The sequence below is a fragment of the Heterodontus francisci genome, chromosome 33, assembly GCF_036365525.1.
Source record: "Heterodontus francisci isolate sHetFra1 chromosome 33, sHetFra1.hap1, whole genome shotgun sequence".
In the NCBI taxonomy this organism is placed as follows: Eukaryota; Metazoa; Chordata; class Chondrichthyes; order Heterodontiformes; family Heterodontidae; genus Heterodontus; species Heterodontus francisci.
Window position 1 is genome coordinate 56,234,400 of NC_090403.1, and position 22,688 is coordinate 56,257,087.

At 50.7% G+C, this 22,688-nt stretch overlaps 2 protein-coding genes across 2 annotated transcripts in view; both read left to right on the top strand.

Annotated features, from left to right (window-relative positions):
* The window catches only part of smarce1 (SWI/SNF related, matrix associated, actin dependent regulator of chromatin, subfamily e, member 1), a 490,930-nt gene that overhangs the window by 104,319 nt on the left and 363,923 nt on the right, over positions 1-22,688 (top strand). The window lies entirely within an intron of this gene.
* Positions 2,762-22,688, top strand: part of LOC137348003 (trafficking kinesin-binding protein 1-like) — a 59,982-nt gene continuing 40,055 nt past the window's right edge. Inside the window, exons 1-3 of the mRNA XM_068013074.1 lie at positions 2,762-2,846; positions 3,063-3,326; positions 10,626-10,820. Coding sequence (XP_067869175.1) covers positions 2,762-2,846; positions 3,063-3,326; positions 10,626-10,820 — 544 coding nt within the window. The remainder of the gene's footprint in view (positions 2,847-3,062; positions 3,327-10,625; positions 10,821-22,688) is intronic.

The following is a 22,688-nucleotide window of genomic DNA, read 5'->3' on the forward strand; positions in this document are numbered from 1 at the left end:
ACAGCTCATTTTGAGGTATGCCTGGTGCTGCTCCTGGCATGCCCTCCTGTACTCTTCATTGAACCAGGGTTGGTCTCCTGGCTTGATGGTAATGGTAGCGTGGAGGATATGCTGGGGGCCATGAGGTTACAGATTGTGGTTGAGTACAATTCTGTGGCTGCTGATGGTTCACAGCGCCTCGTGGATGCCCAGTTTTGCATTGCTAGATCTTTTCAAAATCTATCCCATTTAGCACGGTGGTAGTGCCACACAACACAATGGAGGGTATCCTCAATGTGAAGGTGTGACTTTGTCTCTACAAGGACTGTGCAGTGGTCACTCCTACCAATACTGTCATGGGCAGGTGCATCTGCGACAGGTAGATTGGTGAGGACAAGGTCAAGTAAGTTTTTCCCTCTTGTTGGTTCCCTCACCACCTGCTGCAGACCCAGTCTAGCAGTTATGTCCTTTAGGACACAGCCAGTTCGGTCAGTCGTGGCGCTACCGAGCCACTGTTGCCGATGGAGATTGAAATCCCCCACCCAGAACACATTTTGTGCCCTTGCCACCCTCAGTGCTTCTTCCAAGTGATGTTCAACATGGAGGAGTACTGACTCATCAGCTGAGGGAGGGCGGTAGGTGGTAATCAGCAGGAGGTTTCCTTGCGCATGTTTGACCTGATACCGTGAGACTTCCTGGGGTCCAGAGTTACTGTTGAGGACTCCCAGGACAACTCCCTCCCGACTATATTCCACTATGCCGCCGCCTCTGCTGGGTCTGTCTGCTGGTGAGACAGGACATACCCAAGGATGATGATGGTGGTTTCTGGGACATTGTATGATCTGATTCTGTGAGTATGACTGTGTCAGGCTCCCAATTTTGGCACAAGCTCCCAGATGTTAGTAAGGAGGACTTTGCAGGGCTGGGTTTGCCATGGTCATTTCCGGTGCCTTGGTCGATGCTGGGTGGTTCATCCAGTTTGATTCCTTTTCTTAGACTTTGTAGCGGTTTGATACAACTGAGTGGCTTGCTAGGCCATTTCAGAGATCATTTAGGAGTCAGCCACATTGCTGTGGGTCTGGAGTCACATGTAGGCCAGACCGGGTAAGGACAGCAGATTTCCTTCCCTAAAGGACATGAGTGAACCAGATGGGTTTTTACAACAATCGACAATGGTTTCATGGCCATCATTAGAATAGATTTTAATTCCAGATTTTTATTAATTGAATTCAAATTTCACCTTCTGCTGAACCATTCGAACCCCTGTCCCCAGAGCATTATCCTGGGCCTTTGGGTTACTAGTCTAGTGACATTACCATTACGCTGCCAAAAACGTGGCTACCTGACTCTAACCCGACCAGACCTGACGACATGTGCTGGGTTTGGGTCGGGTCTCTCTTCCCGGTCCAGCATTCGGGCTCGGGTCGGGTCGGGCTGGACGTGGACAGAGCTGCCTTGCTCCAGGAAGTAATCTTCAAATGAACATTCAGGATGTCAAGGCGGGACTGCGCTCTCTGCAGTAAAGCCTGGCTACCCGAACAAACCCGAGTTCATGTGTCGGGTTCGGGTCCAGTCGGGCATTTAAAAAAACTAAAGGACTCGGGCCCGGGTCAAGTTTTAATTTTATACCCGAGCCAGGCTTTAACACCACCACCTGCCCATGATACATTGATGGGGAAGCTGGATAAATACACGAGCAGAAAGGAATAGAGGGTTACGCTGATAGAGTGGGATGAAGAAGGCTGAGAGAAAGCTTGGGTGAACCATAACCTCCAGCATGGACTGGTTAGGCCAAATGGCCTGTTTCTGTGCTGTATATTCTATGTAATTAGTCAGACATGACGTACCCTTCACAAATCCTTGCTGGTTTCTCTAAGCAACTCAACTTATCCAAGTGCTGAGTCATTCTATCCCTGATCACGGATTCCAGTAACTTTCCGACAACTAACATTAAACTGACAGGTCTTGAGTTGCTTTGTCTCTCTCTGTCTCTCTCATCCTTCTATAATGATGGAGTGACAAGTGCAATATTTCCCATCTAGAGGGACAACTCGTGAATCAGGAGAGTTTTGGAAGATCATTAAAGTATCTGCAATTTCCTCATATAATTCTTCCACCCAGGCTGGAAACTGTCAGGTCCTGGAGATTTAGCAATCTTCAGTCTCACTATTTTCTCTGTTACCATTTCTCTTGTTAATTGTGTGTCAATGGTTTGATTATATGCAAGTGAAAGGTGTTAATTGGGGTTTTAGTTGAGCACTTATAAACAGACACTCACTGGGACTGGGGGAGGTTTTGAGTGAGGAGTTATTTATTTGTAATCCTTTTACCCTGCACAATAAATGTGAAACTGAGTAAATATAGGCTCCAGCATCATCCTTCCATAACAAGCTTTCTGGAATTTAACAACTCTCACTTATATTGAATGCAGTAAGTTCCTGCATTTGATTTGTTTTTAGTTCCCCTTGTGCTGCTGGTATTCTGACCTCTTCCTCTACTGGGAAGACAGTTGTACGGGCTGCTGATTGAAATGTCTGCTACTTCCTTATCACAATTACAGTATTATGTAAGTCTCACTCTAACTGCACCATATCTCTCTTAGCTGCTCACTTCCGTGTAGTATATGATTAAAAGCTTTTACTGATAGTCCTGATAGCCCTTGCAAGATTTTTCTCTCATTCCCTTTTTGCAACTCTTAAAGTATCTGGGAGTGAAATCGGGAAGCACTTCTTCACACAAAGGGTAGTAGAAATCTGGAACTCTCTCCCCCAAAAGCCTGTGGATGCCGGGGTCAGTTGGAGCTTTCGATACTGAGATTGATAAATTTTTGTTGGATATCAGTATCGAGGGATATGGAGCCAAGGCAGGTACAAAACAAGATACAAATCAGCCATGATCTGACTGAATGGTGTAACAGGCGTGAGGGGCTGAATGGGCTCCCCCTGTTTCTGTGGTTGAGTTCCAGGTTGTTATTTCCTCAGTGCAGATCCATTTATGATATCCACAGTTTCAGTGTAAATAAATTCATTTCTTTTGTGTACATTTTATTGTTTTTCAGGCTTTCAGAAGACAATTACATTAAGGACCAGACTGGAATTGTCTCCTTGAGCAAAGAGCTGGTCCCAGCCCCTCGAATGGGAGTTCGCAGCTGCATATAATTCCTGCCAAACTGGAGGCCCCGGCTCCAAACCAGACTCCAGCCACCCCACTGTCTACTTACATCCCGAGGGAGGTCTCAAGACCCACCTTCACTATCGGACCTGATGATTTGTATCTGGCAGAAAACATAGCCAGCTGTCAGGAGCAGCTCTCCAGGAAAGAATTCCAAGATGCGGGAACGATTACCGGTGAGTGTCACCCAAACTAGGAGGCTTCAGGACTGGGTTCTGGTGCAGGCAGGGAGCAAATATCAAGACCAAACAGCCAGCTTGATTGGCACCTCATCCACCAGCAACACACAGTGGCAGCAGTGTGTACCGTCCACAAGATGCACTGCAGCAACTCACCAAGGCTCCTTCAACAGCACCTTCCAAACCCATGACCTCTACCACCTAGAAGGATAAGGGCAGCAAATGGTTGGGAACACCACCACCTGCAAGTTCCCCTCCAAGCCACACACCATCCTGACTTGGAACTATCGCCGTTCCTTCACAGTCACTGGGTCAAAATCCTGGAACTCCCTTCCTAACAGCACTGTGGGTGTACCTACAGCTCATAAACTGCAGCGGTTTAAAACCACAAGGGCAATTAGGGATGGGCAATAAATGCCAACCTTGGCAGTGGCACCCACATCCTGAGATAACAGGTTGGAACCAGTCCAAGGCTGTACCAGAAGAACATGGGTGGGGGTGGGAGGGGGGAAATCCCACTCATTGCTTCCTGTATTAATGTTGAAGTAAGCAGGATTGGCTGTTCCTGGTATTTTGTACTCACAGTACTGACTCATGTTGTGGTTCCATAAGGGCCTCTCTCCTGGACCTGATGGACAGAGAGGGCTGGAGTTCCCCCAGTACACTCCAGGCAGCCCCTTGCCGTGACCCTGCTGCAGTTTCCTGTAAGGGGTGGGCACACCCGCACTGCTAACCAGGAGGAATCCAGTCAGGCTGCAGCAACTGAAGGGATGGCAGCCTCAAAGTGGGGCGATAGACCCTGGAGATCAGACTCCATGTTGTTCTTTAGGCTTCAGGCTGGCACACAACATGCCCTGATACCCTCTGTGAGTCAGATAGAACAGGATAGCTGGCAATAAAACCCTCAGGCTGCAAAACCACATCCATGGTGCCTGTATTCCCGGTGCTACGGGTACCATTTCACATCCACAATGGTATCCAAGGCCGCGTGTGCACATTTCTGGTGGGGCCGTGTAGATGATATTCTGTGCAGATCACTGGCATTGACGCTGGGAATGTGCTATGGAAATGCAGGGCAGGCAGATTGTCACAGCACTGACTTTACTCAATACTCTACTGGGGGCCATTTCTCATGGTGTAACTCACACCCCATCGTAAACACACACAGGAAGGACCCCCCCCCCCCCAGTCCGTAACCCCTTCCACCCTGTCACACCACCCACCCCCTCCCCCACCCCCCCCCACCTTGCCACCATATCACCCTCCACCGACTTTCCTGTGCTGCACTGTTGGTGGGTCAGTACGGAGGGAGCGCCGCTCAGTTGGAGGGTCAGTACTGACTGAGTGCTGCACTCACGGAGGGACAGTACTGAAGGAGTGCTGCACTGCCGAAGGGTCAGTACTGAGGAAGCGCTACATTTTTTTTTTAGAATTAGAATTAGAACATTACAGCGCAGTACAGGCCCTTCGGCCCTCGATGTTGCGCCGACCTGTGAAACCATCTGACCTACACTATTCCATTTTCATCCATATGTCTATCCAATGACCACTTAAATGCCCTTAACGTTGGCGAGTCTACTACTGTTGCAGGCAGGGCATTCCACGCCCCTACTACTCTCTGAGTAAAGAAACTACCTCTGACATCTGTCCGATATCTATCACCCCTCAACTTAAAGCTATGTCCCCTCGTCTTTGCCATCACCATCCGAGGAAAAAGACTCTCACTATCCACCCTATCTAACCCTCTGATTATCTTATATGTCTCTATTAAGTCACCTCTCCTCCTCCTTCTCTCCAACGAAAACAACCTCAAGTCCCTCAGCCTTTCCTCGTAAGACCTTCCCTCCATACCAGGCAACATCCTAGTAAATCTCCTCTGCACCCTTTCCAAAGCTTCCACATCCTTCCTATAATGCGGTGACCAGAACTGCACGCAATACTCCAGGTGCGGTCTCACCAGAGTTTTGTACAGCTGCAGCATGACCTCGTGGCTCCGAAACTCGATCCCCCTACTAATAAAAGCTAACACACCATATGCCTTCTTAACAGCCCTATTAACCTGGGTAGCAACCTTCAGGGATTTATGCACCTGGACACCAAGATCTCTCTGTTCATCTACACTACCAAGAATCTTCCCATTAGCCCAGTACTCTGCATTCCTGTTACTCCTTCCAAAGTGAATCACCTCACACTTTTCCGCATTAAACTCCATTTGCCATCTCTCAGCCCAGCTCTGCAGCCTATCTATGTCCCTCTGTACCCTACAACATCCTTCGGCACTATCCACAACTCCACCGACCTTCGTGTCATCCGCAAATTTACTAACCCACCCTTCTACACCCTCTTCCAGGTCATTTATAAAAATGACAAACAGCAGTGGCCCCAAAACAGATCCTTGCGGTACACCACTAGTAACTAATCTCCAGGATGAACATTTGCCATCAACCACCACCCTCTGTCTTCTTTCAGCTAGCCAATTTCTGATCCAAAGCTCTAAATCACCTTCAACCCCATACTTCCGTATTTTCTGCAATAGCCTACCGTGGGGAACCTTATCAAACGCCTGACTGAAATCCATATACACCACATCCACTGCTTTACCCTCATCCACCTGTTTGGTCACCTTCTCGAAAAACTCAATAAGGTTTGTGAGGCACGACCTACCCTTCACAAAACCGTGCTGACTATCGCTAATGAACTTATTCTTTTCAAGATGATTATAAATCCTGTCTCTTATAACCTTTTCCAACATTTTACCCACAACCGAAGTAAGGCTCACAGGTCTATAATTACCAGGGCTGTCTCTACTCCCCTTCTTGAACAAGGGGACAACATTTGCTATCCTCCAGTCTTCCGGCACTATTCCTGTCGACAATGACGACATAAAGATCAAGGACAAAGGCTCTGCAATCTCCTCCCTGGCTTCCCAGAGAATCCTAGGATAAATCCCATCTGGCCCAGGGGACTTATCTATTTTCACACTTTCCAAAATTGCTAACACCTCCTCCTTGTGAACCTCAATCCCATCTAGCCTAGTAGTCTGAATCTCAGTATTCTCCTCGACAACATTTTCTTTCTCTACTGTAAATACTGACGAAAAATATTCATTTAACGCTTCCCCTATCTCCTCTGATTCCACACACAACTTCCCACTACTATCCTTGATTGACCCTAATCTAACTCTAGTCATTCTTTTATTCCTGATATACCTATAGAAAGCCTTAGGGTTTTCCTTGATCCTATCCGCCAATGACTTCTCGTGTCCTCTCCTTGCTCTTCTAAGCTCTCCCTTTAGATCCTTCCTGGCTAGCTTGTAACTCTCAAGCGCCCTAACTTAGCCTTCACGTCTCATCCTAACATAAGCCTTCTTCTTCCTCTTGACAAGCGCTTCAACTTCTTTAGTAAACCACGGCTCCCTCGCTCGACAACTTCCTCCCTGCCTGACAGGTACATACTTATCAAGGACACGCAGTAGCTGCTCCTTGAATAAGCTCCACATTTTGATTGTGCCCATCCCCTGCAGTTTCCTTCCCCATCCTACGCATCCTAAATCTTGCCTAATCGCATCATAATTTCCTTTCCCCCAGTTATAATTCTTGCCCTGCGGTATATACCTGTCCCTGCCCATTGCTAAGGTAAACCTAACCGAATTGTGATCACCATCACCAAAGTGCTCACCTACATCTAAATCGAACACCTGGCCGGGTTCATTACCCAGTACCAAATCCAATGTGGCATCGCCCCTGGTTGGCCTGTCCACATACTGTGTCAGAAAACCCTCCTGCACACACTGGACAAAAACTGACCCATCTAAAGTACTCAAACTATAGTATTTCCAGTCAATATTTGGAAAGTTAAAGTCCCCCATAACCACTACCCTGTTACTCTCGCCCCTGTCGAGAATCATCTTCGCTATCCTTTCCTCTACATCTCTGGAACTATTCGGAGGTCTATAGAAAACTCCCAACAGGGTGACCTCTCCTCTTCTGTTTCTAACCTCGGCCCATACTACCTCAGTAGACGAGTCCTCAAACGTCCTTTCTGCCGCTGTAATACTCTCCTTGATTAACAATGCCACACCCCCCCCCCCTCTTTTACCATCTTCTCTGTTCTTACTGAAACATCTAAATCCCGGAACCTGCAACATCCATTCCTGCCCCTGCTCTACCCATGTCTCCGAAATGGCCACAACATCGAGATCCCAGGTACCAACCCACTGCAAGCTCACCCACCTTATTCCGGATGCTCCTGGTGTTGAAGTAGACACACTTTAAACCAAGTTCTTGCTTGCCAGTGCCCTCTTGCGTCCCTGTAACCTTATCCCTGACCTCACTACTCTCAACATCCTGTACACTGGAACTACAATTTAGGTTCCCATTCCCCTGCTGATTTAGTTTAAACCCCCCCGAAGAGCACTAACAAATCTCCCCCCCAGGATATTGGTACCCCTCTGGTTCAGGTGAAGACCATCCTGTTTGTAGAGGTCCCACCTACCCCAGAAAGAGCCCCAATTATCCAGGAAACCAAAACCCTCCCTCCTGCACCATCCCTGCAGCCACGTGTTCAACTCCTCTCTCTCCCTATTCCTCGCTTCGCTATCACGTGGCACGGGCAACAACCCAGAGATAACAACTCTGTTTGTTCTCGCTCTAAGCTTCCACCCTAGCTCCCTGAATTTCTGCCTTAAATCCCCATCTCTCTTCCTACCTATGTCGTTGGTGCCTATGTGGACCACGACTTGGGGCTGCTCCCCCTCCCCCTTAAGGATCCCAAAAACACGATCCGAGACATCACGAACCCTGGCACCTGGGAGGCAACACACCAACCGTGAGTCTCTCTCGTTCCCACAGAAACTCCTATCTGTTCCCCTAATTATGGAGTCCCCAATGACTAATGCTCTGCTCCTCTTCCCCCTTCCCTTCTGAGCAACAGGGACAGACTCTGTGCCAGAGACCTGTACCCCATTGCTTACCCCTGGTAAGTCGTCCCCCGCAACAGTATCCAAAACGGTATACCTGTTGTTGAGGGAAACAGCCACAGGGGATCCCTGCACTGCCTGCTGGTTCCCTCTCCTTCCCCTGACGGTAACCCATCTACCTACTTCTTTTACCTGAGGTGTGACTACCTCCCCATAACTCCTCTCAATAACCCCCTCCGCCTCCCGAATGATCCGAAGTTCATCCAGCTCCAGCTCCAGTTCCCTAACGCGGTTCTCGAGGAGCTGGAGTTGGGTGCACTTCCCGCAGATGCAGTCAGCAGGGACACTCTTGGCGACCCTTACCTCCCACATTCTGCAGGAGGAACATACAACTGCCTTAACCTCCATTCCCACTATTCTAAATTCCCAACAAATCTACTGAAAAACCAAACAAAAAAGTCAAAACTTGTTCGCTTAGCAATCCGACGGACAGAACTTTTTAAATAAAAAGCTTACCTTATCAACACACAGAGTCCTTTTTTTTGGTTAGAGGAGGAGGGTGGGTGGGAGACACTACACGTGTAGTGTCTCGGGTACAGCCACCGCCCAAATATATAGTTTCTACTTACCCAGCAGTCCCCTGGTCCTCCGAAAACAAAAGGGAATTAACTTTTAACTTACACTGAAACTGACCTCCCAGCTGCAAGTTCGCTCCGTACCTCCGCTTCTGTCGGAGGGTCAGTACTGAGGGAGCGCAGCACTGTTGGAGGGTCAGTACTGAGGGAGTACTGCACTGTTGGAGAGACAGTACTGAGGGAGTGCTGCACTGTCGGAGAGAAAGTACTGAGGGAGTGCTGCACTGTCGGAGGGTCAGTACTGAGGGAATACTGCACTGTCGGAGGGTCAGTACTGAGGGAGTGCTGCACTGTCGGAGAGACAGTACTGAGGGAGTGCTGCACCGTCAGAGGGTCAGTACTTAGGGAGTGCTGCACTGTCGGAGGGTCAGTACTGAGGGAGTGCTGCACTGTCGGAGGGTCAGTACTGAGGGAGTGCTGCACTGTCGGAGAGACAGTACTGAGGGAGTGCTGCACTGTCGGAGGGTCAGTACTGAGGGAGTGCTGCACTGTCGGAGGGTCAGTACTGAGGGAGTGCTGCACTGTCGGAGGGTCAGTACTGAGGGAGTGCTGCACTGTCGGAGGGACAGTACTGAGGGAGTGCTGCACTGTCGGAGGGTCAGTACTGAGGGAGAGCTGCACTGTCGGAGGGTCAGTACTGAGGGAGTGCTGCACTGTCGGAGGGTCAGTACTGAGGGAGTGCTGCACTGTCGGAGGGTCAGTACTGAGGGAGTGCTGCACTGTCGGAGGGACAGTACTGAGGGAGTGCTGCACTGTCGGAGGGTCAGTACTGAGGGAGTGCTGCACTGTCGGAGGGTCAGTACTGAGGGAGTGCTGCACTGTCGAAGGTGATGTATTTTGGATAAGACATTAAACATGATTCTGTCTGCTTTCGCAAGTGTTCCTCAAAGAACCCATGGCCAATGTTTGAAGAGAAGCAGGAGAATTCTCCCTGCTGCCCTGGGCTAATATTCCTCCATCCTCCCATTGTTCATTCATATCATTGCTGTGTCTGTGTTTGAGATTTCACAGAGACATGCGATAAGGTTTATTATTAATCTAAATCTCCCGGCTTTGAAGAGTTCCCTGGTGTTAAGTTGTCATATTTGTTCTTTGCCACAAGAGGGAGCAGACGCTGTTTGTCAGCGATCTGGGAAGCTGGTCCAGGACCGAGGCTCTGATTCCCATCAGGAATATGGAGCCCAGAACAGGGGCAGCAGTGAGAGACAATGCAGGACATCTTAAACAGCTTTGATTATAAAAGGAGTGCAGTATTTGTGAAAAGGAACCTGTCTGTTGGCACACTGTTTATTTTCAAACAAGGAGAGGTGCAGTGTGTGACAATGTGACTCAATTCAGCACAATCGACCATCTAATTTTGTGTCTGTGAATAACTGAATGAGAAGGAGGGACAGTTCAATCTTCGCATCCTTGTTTTCAAATCCCTGCATGGTCTCTCCCCTCCCTATCTCACTAATCTCCTCCAGCCCCACACCCCACCGAGATCTCAGCCTCCTCCAATTCCACCCTCTTCAACATCCCTGATTTCCATCACTCCACCATTGATGACCAGGCCCTAAACAGCCTCTCCTCTCTTCCCCTTTCCTCTCTCTCCTCTCTCCCTCTCCTTTCCTTGCCCCTCTCCCTCTCCCTGTCTTCCCCCCCCTCTTCATTTTCCCCCTCCCCCACTTCCCTCTTCTCTCCCCTCCCATCCTCACCTTCCCTCCTCACTGATTGAGCTATTTAACTTTCTTTGTTCCACAGATGTGTGTTACAGTGAAAATGTCCCTGAGATTGAAATCTTCAGCTTGTTGGAGGAGGGTTTACCGAGGTACACACTGAGGGCTAACACTGTGTACGGTTACAGTCACGATGACTGGTTACACACTCCTCTCGTGGCTCCGAACATCAACATTTGCCTCACACAGGAACAGATTGAGGAGACACTTAAATATTTCCGTGAGTATTCGAGTCGCGCAGGGAGTGGTGGAGGGATCGGGAGGAATTGGGAGGGACTGGGAGAGAGTGACGGAGGGATCGGGATGGAGTGGTGGAGGGATCGGAAGCGGGGAAGGGGTCAGGTGACGGAGATGGTAGCACTCGTGCCAGAGTCAGAATGTGGTGGGGTCATCCTACTCCAGGATTTGTGCACAAATATCCAGGCTGACCCTCCAGTGCAGTACTGAGGGAGTGCTGCACTGTCAGAGGGTCAGTGTTGAGGGAGTGCTGCACTGTCGGAGGGTCAGTACTGAGGGGGTGCTGCACTGTCGGAGGGTCAGTACTGAGGGAGTGCTGCACTGTCGGAGTGTCAGTACGGAGGGAGTGCTGCACTGTCGGAGGGTCAGTACGGAGGGAGTGCTGCACTGTTGGTGGGTCAGTACTGAGGGAGTGCTGCACTGTCGGAGGGTCAGTACTGAGGGAGTGCTGCACTGTCGGAGGGTCAGTACTGAGGGAGCGCTGCACTGTCGGAGGGTCAATACTGAGGGAGTGCTGCACTGTCGGAGGGTCAGTACTGAGGGAGTGCTGCACTGTCGGAGGGTCAGTACTGAGGGAGTGCTGCACTGTCGGAGGGTCAGTACTGAGGGAGTGCTGCACTGTCGGAGGGTCAATACTGAGGGAGTGCTGCACTGTCGGAGGGTCAGTACTGAGGGAGTGCTGCACTGTCGGAGTGTCAGTACTGAGGGAGTGCTGTAGTGTTGGAGGGTCAGAACTGAGGGAGTGCTGCACTGTCGGAGGGTCAGTACTGAGGGAGTGCTGCACTGTCGGAGGGTCAGTACTGAGGGAGTGCTGCACTGTCAAGCGCCACCTTTTGGATGATATGTTCTCCCGGGTCTCTGTGAGGTAAGAGATCGCTTGGCATTATTCAAAGACGCTCTGGGGGCCTCTCCCTGGTTTCCTGAGCCAATGTATATCCTTGAACCAATGTCACTAAAATCAATGATGTCATTTCTATCACATTGCTATTTGTGGGATCTTGCTGTGTGCAAATTGGTTGCCAAGTTTCCTACAGCTGTCACTACATTTCAAAAGTACTTCATTGGCTGTAAAGTGCTTTGGGATGTTCGGAGATGGTGGAAGGGGCTATACAAGTGCAGCTCTATCTTTCTTTGTCTTCTTTAATGTCTGTTGTATCTGATATCTGAAATATCTCGATGGATAGAAGTAAAAAGCAGAGAAATCCATGTTAAATTTGTTTAGATGACACGGAGCATTTTGAACTGTTCTGATCTCTGCTCCAGAAAGGATGTGGAGGAACTCGAAATGGTGCTTCCAAAGTCTACATGGATGATTGCAGAACTGAGTGGTTCGAATTCTCAGGAAAGATTGAACAGGATTGACATCAGAGACTTTGAAATGATGAAAGGGTTTGATCGGGTAGACATAAAGAAGATATTTCTACTTGTGGGAACAACTGAACTGGGGGCCATAAAACTAATATAGTCAGGGAATTCAGGAGAAACGTCTTTCCCCAGAGAATGTGGAACTCACTCCCACAGTGAGTTGAGGTGAATTGTATCAATGCACTGAAGGGAAAGCTGGATAAACACATGAGGGAGAAAGGAATAGAAGGATATGGTGATCGGGTGAGATGAAGAGAGGGTGGGAGGAGGCTCATGTGGAGCAGAAACACCAGCACGGAGCAGCTGTGCCGAATGGCCTGTTCCTGTGCTGTAAATATGTTGTGATTCATCGAAAATCTCAGGCATTTTAAAACATTTGGGGGATTATTCTCAATCCTTGGTATATCAATCACAGAATTAAATCAAAAGTCACATAGCTGGATCTGGAATTTGTATTATCAGTTGTCTGAGTGAATGTGAGGATAACATACTGAGCCCAGCGTGGGCAGAGAATAACACATTTCAGTCACACCAGACCAGTCAGGAATAACTGATCTCCCATACGGACACTCACTCACACACTCACTCACACACTGACTGACTGACCTGCTCACTCACTCACTCATTCACGCAAACACTCATACACAGCCTCACTCGCACACACAAACACACACTCACTCACTCACACACTCACTCACTCACACACTCACTCACTCACACACTCACTCACTCACACACTGACTGACTGACCTGCTCACTCACTCACTCATTCACGCACACACTCATACACAGCCTCACTCGCACACACAAACACACACTCACTCATTCACACACTCACTCACTCACACACAGACACTCACTCATTCACTCACACACACACACTCACACACTCACCGACACAGTCTCACAGACTCGGTGTGTCTCAGTGTCGGTGCCTCAATGTCGGTGTGTCTGAGTCTCGGCATCGGTGTGTCTCAGTGTCAGTGTCGCAGTGTCGGTGTGTCTCAGTGTCGGTGTGTCTCGGTGTCGGTGTGTCTCGGTGTCGGTGTGTCTCAGTGTCGGTGTCTCTCAGTGTCGGTGTGCCTCGGTGTCGGTGTATCTCAGTGTCGGTGTGTCTCGGTGTCGGTGTGTCTCGGTGTCGGTGTGTCTCGGTGTCGGTGTGTCTCGGTGTCTGTGTCTCAGTGTCTGTGTGTCTCGGTGTCGGTGTGTCTCGGTGTCGGTGTCTCTCAGTGTCGGTATGCCTCAGTATTGGTGTTTCTCAGTATTGGTGTGTCTCAGTGTTGGTGTCTTAGTGTCTGTGTCTCTCGGTATCGGTGTCTCAGTGTCGGTGTGTCTCAGTGTCGGTGCCTCAATGTCGGTGTGTCTCAGTCTCAGTGTCGGTGTCGCAGTGTCGGTGTGTCTCAGTGTCGGTGTGTCTCAGTGTCGGTGTGTCTCGGTGTTGGTGTGTCTCGGTGTCGGTGTGTCTCAGTGTCGGTGTGCCTCGGTGTCAGTGTGCCTCGGTGTCGGTGTATCTCGGTGTCGGTGTGTCTCGGTGTCGGTGTGTCTCGGTGTCGGTGTGTCTCGGTGTCGGTGTGTCTCGGTGTCTGTGTCTCTCGGTGTCGGTGTGTCTCGGTGTCGGTGTGTCTCAATGTCGGTGTGTCTCGGTGTCGGTGTGTCTCGGTGTCGGTGTGTCTCGGTGTCGGTGTCTCGGTGTCGGTGTATCTCGGTGTCGGTGTGTCTCGGTGTCGGTGTCTCAGTGCCGGTGTGTCTCAGTGTCGGTGTCTCAGTGTCTGTGTCTCGGTGTCGGTGTGTCTCGGTGTCGGTGTCTCAGTGTCGGTGTGTCTCAGTGTCGGTGTCTCAGTGTCTGTGTCTCAGTGTCGGTGTGTCTCAATGTCAGTGTGTCTCAGTGTCTGTGTCTCAATGTCGGTGTCTCAGTGTCTGTGTCTCAGTGTCTGTGTCTCAGTGTCGGTGTGTATCAATGTCGGTGTGTCTCAGTGTCTGTGTCTCAATGTCGGTGTGTCTCAGTGTCGGTGTGTCTCAGTGTCGGTGTGTCTCGGTGTCGGTGTGTCTCAGTGTCGGTGTGTCTCAATGTCGGTGTGTCTCGGTGTCGGTGTGTCTCGGTGTCGGTGTGTCTCGGTGTCGGTGTGTCTCGGTGTCGGTGTGTCTCGGTGTCGGTGTGTATCGGTGTCGGTGTGTCGGTGTCTCAGTGTCTGTGTGTCTCGGTGTCGGTGTGTCTCGGTGTCGGTGTGTCTCGGTGTCGGTGTGTCTCGGTGTCGGTGTCTCTCAGTGTCGGTGTCTCTCAGTGTCGGTATGCCTCAGTATTGGTGTTTCTCAGTATTGGTGTGTCTCAGTGTTGGTGTCTTAGTGTCTGTGTCTCTCGGTATCGGTGTCTCAGTGTCGGTGTGTCTCGGTGTCGGTGCCTCAATGTCGGTGTGTCTCAGTCTCGGCGTCGGTGTGTCTCAGTGTCGGTGTCGCAGTGTCGGTGTGTCTCGGTGTCGGTGTGTCTCGGTGTCGGTGTGTATCGGTGTCGGTGTGTCGGTGTCTCGGTGTTGGTGTGTCTCAGTGTCGGTGTGTCTCGGTGTCGGTGTGTCTCGGTGTCGGTGTGTCTCGGTGTCGGTGTGTCTCGGTGTCGGTGTGTCTCGGTGTCGGTGTGTCTCGGTGCCGGTGTGTCTCAGTGTCGCTGTCTCTCAGTGTCGGTGTGTCTCGGTGTCGGTGTGTCTCGGTGTCGGTGTGTCTCGGTGTCGGTGTGTCTCAGTGTCGGTGTGTCTCGGTGTCGGTGTGTCTCGATGTCGGTGTGTCTCAATGTCAGTGTGTCTCAGTGTCGGTGTGTCTCGGTGTGTGTGTCTCGGTGTCGGTGTGTCTCAGTGTCGGTGTGTCTCAGTGTCGGTGTCTCAGTGTCGGTGTGTCTCAGTGTCGGTGTGTCTCAATGTCGGTGTGTCTCAGTGTCTGTGTCTCAATGTCGGTGTCTCAGTGTCTGTGTCTCAGTGTCTGTGTCTCAGTGTCGGTGTGTCTCAATGTCGGTGTGTCTCAGTGTCTGTGTCTCAATGTCGGTGTGTCTCAATGTCGGTGTGTCTCAGTGTCGGTGTGTCTCAGTGTCGGTGTGTCTCGGTGTCGGTGTGTCTCAGTGTCGGTGTCTCAATGTCGGTGTGTCTCGGTGTCGGTGTGTCTCGGTGTCGGTGTATCTCGGTGTCGGTGTGTCTCGGTGTCGGAATGTCTCGATGTCGGTGTCTCAGTGTCGGTGTGTCTCAGTGTCGGTGTCTCTCAGTGTCGGTGTGTCTCAGTGTCGGTGTCTCAGTGTCGGTGTCTCAGTGTCGGTGTCTCAGTGTCAGTGTGTCAGTGTCGGTGTCTCAGTGTCGGTGTGTCTCAGTGTCGGTGTGTCAGTGTCGGTGTCTCAGTGTCAGTGTGTCAGTGTCGGTGTCTCAGTGTCGGTGTGTCTCAGTGTCGGTGTGTCAGTGTCGGTGTCACAGTGTCGGTGTGTCTCAGTGTTGGTGTGTCTCAGTGTCGGTGTGTCTCGGTGTCAGTGTCTCAGTGTCGGTGTGTCTCAGTGTCGGTGTGTCAGTGTTGGTGTCTCAGTGTCAGTGTGTCAGTGTCAGTGTGTCAGTGTCGGTGTCACAGTGTCGGTGTCACAGTGTCGGTGTGTCTCAGTGTCGGTGTGTCTCAGTGTCGGTGTCTCAGTGTCGGTGTGTCTCAGTGTCGGTGTGTCTCAGTGTCGGTGTGTCTCAGTGTCGGTGTGTCAGTGTCGGTGTCTCAGTGTCGGTGTCTCAGTGTCGGTGTGTCTCAGTGTCGGTGTCTCAGTGTCGGTGTGTCTCAGTGTCGGTGTGTCTCAGTGTCGGTTTGTCTCAGTGTCGGTGTGTCAGTGTCGGTGTCTCAGTGTCGGTGTGTCTCAGTGTCGGTGTGTCTCAGTGTCGGTGTGTCTCAGTGTCGGTGTCTCAGTGTCAGTGTGTCAGTGTCGGTGTCACAGTGTCGGTGTCACAGTGTCGGTGTGTCTCAGTGTCGGTGTGTCTCAGTGTCGGTGTGTCTCAGTGTCGGTGTCTCAGTGTCAGTGTGTCAGTGTCGGTGTCTCAGTGTCGGTGTGTCTCAGTGTCGGTGTGTCAGTGTCGGTGTCTCAGTGTCGGTGTGTCTCAGTGTCGGTGTGTCAGTGTCGGTGTCTCAGTGTCGGTGTGTCTCAGTGTCGGTGTGTCTCAGTGTCGGTGTGTCAGTGTCGGTGTCTCAGTGTCAGTGTGTCAGTGTCGGTGTCACAGTGTCGGTGTGTCTCAGTGTCGGTGTGTCTCAGTGTCGGTGTCTCAGTGTCAGTGTGTCAGTGTCGGTGTCTCAGTGTCGGTGTGTCTCAGTGTCGGTGTGTCTCAGTGTCGGTGTGTCAGTGTCGGTGTGTCAGTGTCGGTGTGTCTCAGTGTTGGTGTCACAGTGTCGGTGTGTCTCAGTGTCGGTGTGTCTAAGTGTCGGTGTCTCAGTGTCGGTGTGTCTCAGTGTCGGTGTGTCAGTGTCGGTGTCTCAGTGTCGGTGTCTCAGTGTCGGTGTGTCTCGGTGTCGGAATGTCTCGATGTCGGTGTATCTCGGTGTCGGTGTGTCTCGGTGTCGGAATGTCTCGATGTCGGTGTCTCAGTGTCGGTGTGTCTCAGTGTCGGTGTGTCTCAGTGTCGGTGTCTCTCAGTGTCGGTGTGTCTCAGTGTCGGTGTGTCAGTGTCGGTGTCTCAGTGTCAGTGTGTCAGTGTCGGTGTCTCAGTGTCGGTGTGTCTCAGTGTCGGTGTGTCAGTGTCGGTGTCTCAGTGTCAGTGTGTCAGTGTCGGTGTCTCAGTGTCGGTGTGTCTCAGTGTCGGTGTGTCTCAGTGTCGGTGTGTCTCAGTGTCGGTGTGTCAGTGTCGGTGTCACAGTGTCGGTGTGTCTCAGTGTCGGTGTGTCTCAGTGTCGGTGTGTCAGTGTTGGTGTGTCAGTGTCAGTGTGTCAGTGTCAGTGTGTCAGTGTCGGTGTCACAGTGTCGGTGTCACAGTGTCGGTGTGTCTCAGTGTCGGTGTGTCTCAGTGTCGGTGTCTCAGTGTCAGTGTGTCAGTGTCGGTGTCTCAGTGTCGGTGTGTCTCAGTGTCGGTGTGTCTCAGTGTCGGTGTGTCTCAGTGTCGGTGTGTCAGTGTCGGTGTCTCAGTGTCGGTGTGTCTCAGTGTCGGTGTCACAGTGTCGGTGTCTCAGTGTCGGTGTGTCTCAGTGTCGGTGTGTCTCAGTGTCGGTGTGTCTCAGTGTCGGTTTGTCTCAGTGTCGGTGTCTCAGTGTCGGTGTCTCAGTGTCGGTGTGTCTCAGTGTCGGTGTGTCTCAGTGTCGGTGTGTCTCAGTGTCGGTGTGTCAGTGTCGGTGTCTCAGTGTCAGTGTGTCAGTGTCGGTGTCACAGTGTCGGTGTCACAGTGTCGGTGTGTCTCAGTGTCGGTGTGTCTCAGTGTCGGTGTCTCAGTGTCAGTGTGTCAGTGTCGGTGTCTCAGTGTCGGTGTGTCTCAGTGTCGGTGTGTCTCAGTGTCGGTGTGTCAGTGTCGGTGTCTCAGTGTCGGTGTGTCTCAGTGTCGGTGTGTCTCAGTGTCGGTGTGTCAGTGTCGGTGTCTCAGTGTCAGTGTGTCAGTGTCGGTGTCACAGTGTCGGTGTGTCTCAGTGTCGGTGTGTCTCAGTGTCGGTGTCTCAGTGTCAGTGTGTCAGTGTCGGTGTCTCAGTGTCAGTGTGTCAGTGTCGGTGTCACAGTGTCGGTGTGTCTCAGTGTCGGTGTGTCTCAGTGTCGGTGTCTCAGTGTCAGTGTGTCAGTGTCGGTGTCTCAGTGTCGGTGTGTCTCAGTGTCGGTGTGTCTCAGTGTCGGTGTGTCAGTGTCGGTGTGTCAGTGTCGGTGTGTCTCAGTGTCGGTGTCACAGTGTCGGTGTGTCAGTGTCGGTGTCTCAGTGTCAGTGTGTCAGTGTCGGTGTCACAGTGTCGGTGTGTCTCAGTGTCGGTGTGTCTCAGTGTCGGTGTCTCAGTGTCAGTGTGTCAGTGTCGGTGTCTCAGTGTCGGTGTCACAGTGTCGGTGTGTCTCAGTGTCGGTGTGTCAGTGTCGGTGTCTCAGTGTCAGTGTGTCAGTGTCGGTGTCACAGTGTCGGTGTGTCTCAGTGTCGGTGTGTCTCAGTGTCGGTGTCTCAGTGTCAGTGTGTCAGTGTCGGTGTCTCAGTGTCGGTGTGTCTCAGTGTCGGTGTGTCTCAGTGTCGGTGTGTCAGTGTCGGTGTGTCAGTGTCGGTGTGTCTCAGTGTCGGTGTCACAGTGTCGGTGTGTCTCAGTGTCGGTGTGTCTCAGTGTCGGTGTGTCAGTGTCGGTGTCTCAGTGTCGGTGTGTCTCAGTGTCGGTGTGTCAGTGTCGGTGTCTCAGTGTCGGTGTCTCAGTGTCGGTGTGTCTCAGTGTCGGTGTGTCTCAGTGTCGGTGTCTCAGTGTCGGTGTGTCTCAGTGTCGGTGTGTCTCAGTGTCGGTGTGTCTCAGTGTCGGTGTGTCAGTGTCGGTGTCTCAGTGTCGGTGTGTCTCAGTGTCGGTGTCTCAGTGTCGGTGTGTATGGGAATGTTAATGTTGTGTTCACGCTGGGATGGGTTCAGCTCAGCCCCAGACAGGTTCCCTGGTCCTGATTCACTGTTACAGGAGACAGGGAATCAACCATTTGACAGTCTACAGGGGCTGTGATTTAAACCCAAAGAATTATTAATCAAATTTTGGAATAACATTCTGTGGATTATTTACAGGGAACAAGCATTTTAATTTTGGATGAATAATCAGAGATGATTTTTACCTCAGAGTGGAGTTTTATTTTATAAAGTCCTTGAACTCTTGTTCTCACTCCCTGTTGTGTTGTGCTTTGTTCCCAGTTGGGTATTATTGGATGTGACGTGTCTCTATAACACGGTGAGTCCCTGCACTGAGCCTTTACTCAATGGATGACAGAAACATTCAGTTATTTCCATTCTCTGGGCTGCCAGTGAGCAAGAGAATGTAACTTCTTTCTGGAGCTGTGTTAAAGACAGGTTGTTTCTGGAGCAGCTCGGAGGCGTGTTTGGGAATGTGTATCTGAATATTCCAGTGGGAATTGGCTCAAATTGCATCCAAGAGCTGGGAACTCCTAGGCATGGATGTGTGGAGCAGTGAAGACAATGGGAATTGTGTGGCAGAGTGGGAGAATATGAGTGATGCGATGCAGTGTGACATCGGGGAAGGTACGATGCGGGGAGAGGGAACTCAGCGCTGTTACAATCAGTCCACTAGCATTGTGACAGGACAGCGACTTTTCTGGGTGTTTTTGAATCAGCGACACTTTGAAATTTGGAAACTTTTCAGCAAGAGAAATGAATCGTTGATCTCAAGGACGTGCTGGGTGATGTCAGAGTATCTGTTGATTATCCCTCATTAGCACTTCAGTGAAATTCACCGTTCAGGATGAGGCAGCTGAGCGTTAATGATGGTTTACTGGATTGAGGGGCCTCTGCAATTGTCGGAATCCCCGAAATTCATCAGTGAAAAGGCTCAACATCACCAATCTGTAAAATGGTCTGTGATGTCTTTGTGTGTGAGGGGGAGAGGAATGGAGGGGAAAGAGGAATGAGGGGGAGAGGAATGAGGGGGAGAGGAATGGAGGGGAAAGAGGAATGAGGGGGAGAGGAATGGAGGGGAAAGAGGAATGAGGGGGAGAGGAATGGAGGGGAAAGAGGATTGAGGGGGAGAGAGAGGATTATCGGGAGAGGAATGGAGGGGAGAGGAATGAGGGGGAGAGAAATGGAGGGGAAAGAGGAATGAGGGGGAGAGAGAGGATTATCAGGAGAGGAATGGAGGGGAGAGGAATGAGGGGGAGAGGAATGAGGGGGAGAGGAATGGAGGGGAAAGAGGAATGAGGGGGAGAGGAATGGAGGGGAAAGAGGAATGAGGGGGAGAGGAATGGAGGGGAAAGAGGATTGAGGGGGAGAGAGAGGATTATCGGGAGAGGAATGGAGGGGAAAGAGGAATGAGGGGGAGAGAGAGGATTATCGGGAGAGGAATGGAGGGGAGAGGAATGGAGGGGAAAGAGGAATGAGGGGGAGAGAGGAATGGGGCGGAGAGAGGCTTGGGGGGGAAGATGGGGCTGTGCGTGAAGGGGGGGGGGGTGCATTGGGTGATCTGGATTCAGCTCCATTCAGTTCCCTGCTCTCTGACAGAATGAAACGGACTGATCTGGGTCTCAAGCCTGTGTCCAATTAGCAGGATGTTAACGAGTGGGGAGTGAGCAGAGATGCTGGTGATCCTCACAGGGTAGTGTGTGTAAACAGGGCTCGGGTGTCTGATTTACGTTCCTCAAACAGGCTGAAAAATAACAAGTGTCTTAGTCTGGAGAAAGAGTTGGTGAGAATGTGAAACTTCCTGCCACAGGGAGTGGTTATGGTGAAGAGTAGATACATGTAAAAGGAATCTAGATAAAGACATGAAGGAGAAAGGAATAGAAGGATATGCTGAAAGGGTGAGAGGAAGTGGAGTGGGGACGAAGCTCACATGGAGTATAAACACCAGCAATGTGTTAACTAAAAAGCCTGTTTTGTGTTGTTAATACTTTGTCACCCCATGTGAAATGTTCAAAGGTTTGGAATCATTCTAAACTCCCTGCTTTTCTCCATCCACACTCCTGTCTCAATCACCACTTTATTGGCATCGCCCTTTCCTTGCCTCAGTTTCTTCCCTCCTCTCCTCAATGTGCTGATCCCACACTTGCACCAGCCCAGCAACTCTTGTCATGTGTAAGCTGAGATGATAAGTGGTGACAGGCGATTTATCCATGGTTGAAGCTGGTTATCACAGTGAAGCTTAATCCTGCCCTTTCTCAAACAAACACATTCTACATTTTATTTACTCATTTTCAGGATGCGGGCATCGCTGGTAAGGCCAGCATTTATTGTCCTTGTCTAATTGTCCTTGAGAAGGTGTTGGGAGATGCCTTCTTGAATCGCTGTGGTCCATCTGGGTTAGGTATACCCACAATGCTGTTAGGAAGAGAGTTCCAGGATTTTGACCCAGCGACAGTGAAGGAACACAAATCTCCAGATGTCAGTGAGAAGGACTTTTCAAGGTTGACTGGGCTGGGTGTGCCTTTGTCATGTCCAAATTCAATCCCTAGTTATTGCCGGGTGGTCTGTCCACTTGTATTTTTATTGTAATTTCTTTCATCAGTAGGGCTCCTTCCATAGTGTGAATCCTGACCTTTTCTTCCCCCCTTTGTTATTCCAGGAATGGTGTCAGTTGTAATCCTTCTGTTACCACACTGGCCAAGGTCATAGATTTAGGGATTGAGTGGGGATTCTACAGGTCAGTGGGGCTCAGTGCCAAAGGGTTAATGGTAGAATGAGGAGCAGAGTTAAAGTCCAGTGGGATGGGTCAGGCAGCGATGGGTTTGGGAATCAAAGAGTTAAATCTGAGCTGTCGCTCCTCATTTTACAAATCACCATCAGACACCCTGCATGAAAATAAAGTCCAATTATCAGAACAAAGGGGCATTAGTGATGCAGGGCCAGGAGACTGCCTCTTGCATTGGGAGGATATCGTGAGTGCACAGAACGTGCTGTTGCTCACGTACTCCTAGAGCATGGGCTTGGACGCAGAGAGAGGGCGGTGGGTGGGGTTGGGGGGGTGGGGAGCAGAGGTGCAGGTGTTTCTGGTCTCTCAAACCCAACGCGTAAGTGCAGCAGCCAATACTGACCCCATACCTGCCAGCATTCAGTCAGTGGGTCTGTGCTGAGTCAGCTGATCTTACCCAGTTGCCACTGGGCTAGGGTGAGAGAAATTTCCACCAGCGTTCCTGCTCCTGATCACAATCTGGCAACTCCCGCTGGAGTGTAGAGGAGAGAGGGGGAAGGGGTTCAGGATGGGGATTGGGGGCTGTGATTTCCCCACCACACAGACTGATTGACACTCTGTGGCCAGGTTCCCAGATGGATTGACCCTGTGGCTTCTGTAATAGTGGGAGGCTGAGTTCTGAATGTGGCCCCAGTGAGACGCAGAACTGAGCTTAAAATTAGGAGGGTGGAGCTGAATGTCATTGGGCACAGAATCAATCAAAAACACTCCATCCAATTATTTACAGGAAGGAGACTGAGAATACTCAGTGTGGTGCGAGGGGATGTGTCGGTTCTCTCCCAAATCCTATTCCAAATTCTGAAATTACACCAATGTAACCCCTGAACCCCTCGATTAGATTCCAGTCTGTAACTCACTCCCGGGTATCTGTTATTCTATATATAAACCCCCCGAACCCCTCGATTAGATTCCAGTCTGTAACTCACTCCCGGGTATCTGTTATTCTATATATAAACCCCCCGAACCCCTCGATTAGATTCCAGTCTGTAACTCACTCCTGGGTATCTGTTATTCTATATCTAAACCACCCTGAACCCCTCGATTAGATTCCAGTCTGTAACTCACTCCCGGGTATCTGTTATTCTATATATAAACCACCCGAACCCCTCGATTAGATTCCCGTCTGTAACTCACTCCCAGGTATCTGTTATTCTAT